The sequence below is a fragment of the Melanerpes formicivorus genome, unplaced genomic scaffold (assembly GCF_026170545.1).
Source record: "Melanerpes formicivorus ecotype bairdi unplaced genomic scaffold, bMelFor1.0.p_v2 SCAF_18, whole genome shotgun sequence".
NCBI classification, from domain to species: Eukaryota; Metazoa; Chordata; class Aves; order Piciformes; family Picidae; genus Melanerpes; species Melanerpes formicivorus.
This window is the reverse complement of record NW_027142370.1, coordinates 9,461,448-9,467,796: the sequence shown is the minus strand read 5'-3', so window position 1 is coordinate 9,467,796 and position 6,349 is coordinate 9,461,448. Positions and strand designations below refer to the sequence as shown.

Genomic DNA, 6,349 nt, shown 5'->3' with positions numbered 1-6,349 from the left:
CAGTGCTAAATATGAATGCATAAATAAGGTACAGCCTCGTCTGTGTGTGCAAGACGGTGGGGGCAGGACCGCTTGGGCAGCCTGATGAGGATGATGAGAAGGAAGAAGGAGCAGCTGAGTGGAGGCTCCAAGGCGAGCATCACACTCTGATTCCCTGCCTCCCACGGAGCTTTGTGGCCGGACTCCGCCAGACCCCGTCGGACCCCGCGCAACCCCTACTGGACCCCGCACGAACCTCGTCAGCCCCGGGCAGCCGAAGGCAGCGGCTTGCCCTGAGCCGAGCGGCCCCGGGAGGAGTTTCCAGCTCAACTTCGCCGGAGGAAGAGGAGGGGGGGAGCAAGAAGTGAGGTAGGGTGGCGGTGAGGGGGGAGAAGTTGCAGCGGAGAGGGTCTCTGCAAGGAGTCATGAATGTGAGCAGAGACAAGGTGGGGGACATCTCCATCCCGGCAGCCGCAGCCGCGGCGGTGACAGCCCCCGCAGCCGCCAGCGGGGGACAGAGCTGCGGCGGGCGCGGGGACATGGACAGCCGCGGGGAGCTGCCGCTCTTCTGCCCTGCCAACAGGGACAGGGGACAAGGGGACAACCCCAGCAACACCCCCGGACAAGAAGGGGCAGTTCCCGCGCTGCCCATGGTGCACAGGACCACCTCCTTCTCCGTGCTGGACATCCTGGACCCTAACAAATTCAACAGCAAGAGGAGGCCGTGCACGCTGCTCTACAAACCGATGGGCACCGAGTTCACGCTGGGAGCAGAGGATAAGCCCGAGGACTCAGGGACGGAGCTGGCCGAGCAAAAGGCTCTCGACGAGGAATTCAACACCTGCAAGAAGTCCGCGGACCTGATCAGTAAGTAGGTCTGGGGGACCGGAGGCTCCCCACCCCGTTATCCCCGCGATGGAAGGGCTGCTCTGAGCCCCCCGGGGAAGGAGCTTTCATGACTTGAAGAGCATCCTTCCCCCGCGGGCAGCCGGTTCCCGGCGGGAGCAAACGCCTTCGGTCGCTGCTGCTGGATGGGAAGCTGCGTTAGGCTGAGGGGACAGCGCGGGGGGACAGGAGCGTCACACCGGGGCTGGCGGAGGGGGCCCGGGGGTGCTCTGGCCCGGCCAGGCTCCGCTGCCCTACCCCGGCGGGAATCAGCCCGGCATGCTCGACCCGCGAATCCCCGGGATCAGAAAGATCAGACCCGGGAGTGCCAAACCGGCTGGAGTCAGGGAGTATCCCGTATTCCTCCTCTTCCTCCTCCCGGGAAGCGGCAGCCCTGGGTGCGAGCTCCGGTTCATGCAAAGTTGGAAGCTGCTCCTAGATCAGAGGCTTCAGAGGGCCGGAGCTTCGGGCCTAGCGAACCCCTCTCTCTGCGCCCCCACAGAAGCCCACCTCGGCTGCTACTACCGAGGAACCGGGGACTTTCATCTCTCTTCTCCCCAGCCTCCAGCTCCGCTTTCCCCGTCCCTTCCCCCCTCTCCGCAACCTGCGCCCCTTGCTCTGGGCGACAGATTCAATTTTCTCTCTCCCCTTGGCTTTTTTAGGACAAATCAGACTAATTGTGACAAAATGCTGGTTATCTCTGGAAAAACAATTAAATTCCTTCGATTACATTTAAGGTAAAATGTGCTTAGCAGCGTAAAGAGGCTGGATAATGGGGGAAATCGCCCCAGAGTGGCATGTAGGACTGCCTGGATCGATATCCTATTATCGAATTGTGCATATCTCTTTCAAGCACCTTGCAAACTCTTCCCTAACATCTAAATTATAGGGTCAAAATTCGGATAATTACTCGATTAAAACCTATTACACTTATTAGGGCTCGCTATTGATCGGGAATTGCATTCGACCCAAGCTCTAGATTGCTTTTTCTTTCTGGGTCCAAATATCCCAACTTTCTCACCTCTAAACACGGCGGCTCTGGGGATAGCGCAGGTTTTCCGGGAGAAAAAGCTAGGTGTGGAAAATATCTGCGGTTCTTCTGTGTCCTGAGAGGGGAGAGAAGAGGCTGCGAGTGGCGGGGGGGGAAACTTCTGCCGTAGGGAAAAAGAATTCCTCGGTATCTGGGGCGGGAGAAGAGAACTCGCAGCATTCCGACCCCGCCACAGCACTGCTCATTTTAATTGCATTAAAATTAAGCAGCGAAAGAGGTCTGGAAGCTGATCCGGCCCTCGCGTTTTGCGAGACAATTTTAATCCCCAAAAGCAAACCCAGGAACGGGGCACTAACAGAAATCCGAAGGGATTTTTAGAAACGGCGCGTAGCCGAAGTAATTATTGGGCCAAACTCATCGGACTTTTGTCACACGGAATGGATTGGGGCGATCAGACAGACTGAGGAGGTCAGCTTGCCGCTCATCTCGCACTTTTATCTCCAGGCAAGGGTGGAAATGAAATTCCATCACTCTTCCAAACATCAGCGTAGCGGGATCCATCCCTGCTCGGCTGCCTCTCCCGCCGACCAGTTTCCGACCACTTTCCCAGAAAGCTTCCACATTTGCCCCCAGCTCCCGCCGCCCCAGTCGTGGATAGGCCTGGGACTACCCCCAGATCGTCAAATTTAATCCATCCCTTTCCCCATCGTAATTAATAATACGGTTTAATTTAGGAGAAGCGTTCGAAAAGCGGCTCTGACCAGCAAAGTGCCAACGTCCGGGAAGGGCAAAGGCGACAGGAGCGAAAGCAGAGCTGCTCACAACGCTCCCCAAACTCGGTCAGTTAAATAAATAATAACAATCACGGTTAAAATTCCCCATGAAATTAACACCGAACGCCCTTCAGAAACTATAGCCAAACTCCAGTGTCAATTTCCTTCGCTGCTTGCATTTGCGCTGCGTTTTTCTGTTTAAAGAAAAATGTAGTTGGAAATTTTTAGTTAATTCCCCAGAGTCTGCTATAAAAATTAGGCTCTAAATTCCGCGGTGCCCGCTGCCTGGCCGTGCGCGCTGGTTTAGCCCCCAGACCCACCCCACAGCCTCATGGAAACCTTCTATAAACCGGGTTTGGTGGAAAAAATTAGGCACTCGCGGTTTCTCACAGATTCTACAGGTTGCTTGTCTGCAGGCGCTGCGTCGGGCTGGGGAGAAACCAGTCGGGTTGGGGCGCCTGCACGACAGCAAGCCCCCGCTTTTTGTGCCCGCCGGGTGGAACAGGGAGCTCGAAAGAGTTTTGAACGAACCCCAGGTGATGAGGAGATATTTTCTGTGGGGAGAGCAGCACAGTAAACTTCTTTGCCTCTCTCTCCACCAGGGTGCCAGCCATACCCGACCTCGGGCAAAATAAGCTCCTTAACAAAACACGCTTTATTAAACACCCCAAATCATATTCACGGGCTTCGGGGTGTCCGGCGTTTGGACACTGACCGAGTGGGGTGCGAGAGTGCGTTCAGCATTTCTGAGGATTAGAAATAAGTCAAGTCCGCCTAGGATAAGGGTTAGATAAGAGACTCGCTTTCATTTGCAGATCTCGGTTAACCAAGTTAACGGAGCTTTTGGTCAGGGGGTTCCCGGAGCTGCACCCCCGTTGCAGGTGCGAGTGGAGGGAAGTTTGGGAGTGTCTGAAAGCATCGGCTGAAAATGATGGCATTTCCGGGCCTTTGCACCCCAGGAGGAGCCGGAGCCGGATTCGCTTTTAGGCTTCATAACGACAAAACCGTCAGCAGGAGCCCGATAGCATTAAATATCGGATAATTACCCTGTTCTCCGATGGAGACCCGTTAATTGGAGCGTAATATAAACCCAAATAAATTAAATGACCGTTAACTAGTTTGTACATTACACAAAATTAGTTTAATTAAGTTTGTATCTGCTCTGCTAATCAATACAAGCATTTACTCCACTTTAATACTTCCATCTCAGGAAATGACAAGAGGTCAGAACTGGCGGGGAAAGGGTTAAAAAAAAGCCAGCGCTAACCCCAAGCCAATGTCCCCTAGATGCGGAGGTCTCCCCTCACCAGAGCAGCTCAGAACGATGTCACATCTCTGCTGCCCGGGCGGGGACCACGGCCGGAGCATCGCCCCTGCGAGCGCCTGGCCGAGGCTCGGAGGAGTCAGGGATTCCCCCAAAAGCCTTCCCAAAAGACATTCGTAAAGCTTTTCCCCAAGACCTTCCCAAAGGCCCTCCGGGCCCCTCAGTGCTTTGCGGGAGCAGCAGCGGCAGTGGGGATGGGGGCGCATCCCTCGCCTTCGGTGGCCGAGCATAGGCAGTTCGGAAGGGGCAGGCGCTGCAAGACCCCCGGGCTAGACGGCCCCTTCGAGGTTGCAGCCCCCAGACAGTCTCGGAGGCGGCTCCGAGCCCCATCACAATTTCTCGCCCTATATCACCCCTGCCCATTTCGGATGAGCCAAGCGGCCGCGGGGAGCACGGAGTAGCCGCATCCCCATGGGGGGTACAAGGCCCCAAGGGGCAGCCTAGCAGCGTCGGGGAGCACGGAGTAGCCGGGTGAAGCCTCTCCACGGCGGGGCAGGGATCTCCCCGCTGCCCTCGGGACAGGCTGCAGCCGAAGGGGCCGGGGCTGGGGAGCGGGCGGGGGACGGGTCCACCGGGGCCTAACAGCGGCTGTCGGTTGCCCGCAGAGGACGGGGAGCTGTGCAAGGCCGAGGAGTGCGAACTGGAGTGCAGCAGCCGGCCGAGCCGCAGCCCTGACAGCGAGCTGCCGGACGACGAGGAGCTGTGCGGCGAGGACACCGGCGGCGCTTCGGCCGCAGCCAGCGAAGCAGATCCGGGCCAGCTCCGCGTCGAGGGCACCGAGCCGGGCGGCGCCGCTCCCCCGCCGCCGCCACCGCCGCCGCCGCCACCGCCCCCTCAGCAGGCTCCCGCGGGCCCCGGCGGCGCGCAGCAGGGTCCGCAGCAGCCCAAGCCTAAGCGGAAGCGGACGGGGTCCGACTCCAAGTCGGGAAAGCCGCGGCGGGCCCGCACCGCCTTCACCTACGAGCAGCTGGTGGCGCTGGAGAACAAGTTCAAGTCCACGCGGTACCTGTCGGTCTGCGAGCGCCTCAACCTGGCGCTGTCCCTCAGCCTCACCGAGACCCAGGTCAAGATCTGGTTCCAGAACCGCCGCACCAAGTGGAAGAAGCAGAACCCGGGGGCCGACACCAGCGCTCCCACCGGCGGCGGGGGGCGGCGGCGGAGGCGGCGGGGCCGGGGCCGGACTGGGCGGCGGGGCGCTGCCCGGGGGGCTCAGCCCGCTCAGCCACTCGCCGCCCATGGGCACCCCGCTCTCCATGCACGGCCCCGGCAGCTACGCCGGGCACCCCGCGGGCGGGCTGGTGTGTGCCGCTCAGCTGCCCTTCCTGCCCAGTCCCGCCGTGCTCTCGCCCTTCGTGCTGGGCTCGCAGACTTACGGCGCTCCGGCTTTCTACACCCCGCACCTATAAAGCCCGGAGCCCCTTCCTCCTCCTCCTCGCCCCCTGGACCCGTACCCGCCGCCGCCCCTCGGGGTGGCTGGCAGCCCGGGCGCCCTGCGGCTTCCCCCACACCACCTTCGAACCCCAAAGATGGAGCCGCACCACGGCCCCGCAGCCACCCCGGGAGGGAAAGGGGCTGCCAAGGGGTCCCGCTGCCCCCCGGTCCTTGCCGTCACCCTTTTTATACGCGACGTGCCCGGACTGCGCTTCTGGGGGGAAGGAGGAGGAAAACCTCCCCCCCCCGCCCCGTGTACATACATTAGATGTAAATCATCGTTACCTGTATTTTTATTTTCACCGCCTCTCGTTGCCATGTGGGTCTGATTATTTTAATTATTATTATTATAATTATTAATATAATTATTATTACTATTTTGGCTTCGTTTTTATTCCGCTCTGGCCACTCATGAAAGACTTTTAGAGAAGAAGCTTTCGTACCCATCTGACTCTCAGGGTAAAGCAGGACTATCGCTCCTGTCGCGACACGTCAGAATTCCTTCCCGTGACCTCACGGTGACGACATCTATTTGTCACTGATGTCACACAACGAAACGCGAGCTTGGGGGGCAGCGGGGTGTGTTTTTCCGTTGCTCATTCCTGTATAGCTCTGAGTGTTCCAAAACTGAGAACTTTTGACTTTCTAAGGGACGTTCGGGGAGAGGAAGCGGCGGTGACGGGCTGGGGAGCATTTTGTGTGCCGGACACATTAACTAATCGATAAACGGAAGGGAAGGGGCGCTTGCGGCTTTCCCTGCCCTGGGTGCCCAGAGATTTGAGCAGGATTCCTCTCTGGAACACAGCAGGATCTGGGGGAGTGAGAGAGGAAGTCCTGCATACCCTTTTCCGTATCGTTTACCCCAGAGTGTGTTTCCCACACCAAACCAGCCTCGCTCCCCCCGCAGCAGGGAGCATCCCCGCTTCCTCCCTTTTCCCGGAGGTGCTTTGCCGGTTCCTGGTCTGT

General features: G+C 58.7%; 1 protein-coding gene across 1 annotated transcript; it reads left to right on the top strand.

Annotated features, from left to right (window-relative positions):
* Positions 1-404: 404 nt before the first annotated feature.
* Positions 405-5,478, top strand: NKX1-1 (NK1 homeobox 1). The gene is given in 3 exon segments (XM_068149737.1): positions 405-846; positions 4,558-5,096; positions 5,098-5,478. Coding segments are annotated over 3 exon segments (1,242 nt in total). The 3' UTR covers positions 5,359-5,478.
* Positions 5,479-6,349: the final 871 nt, after the last annotated feature.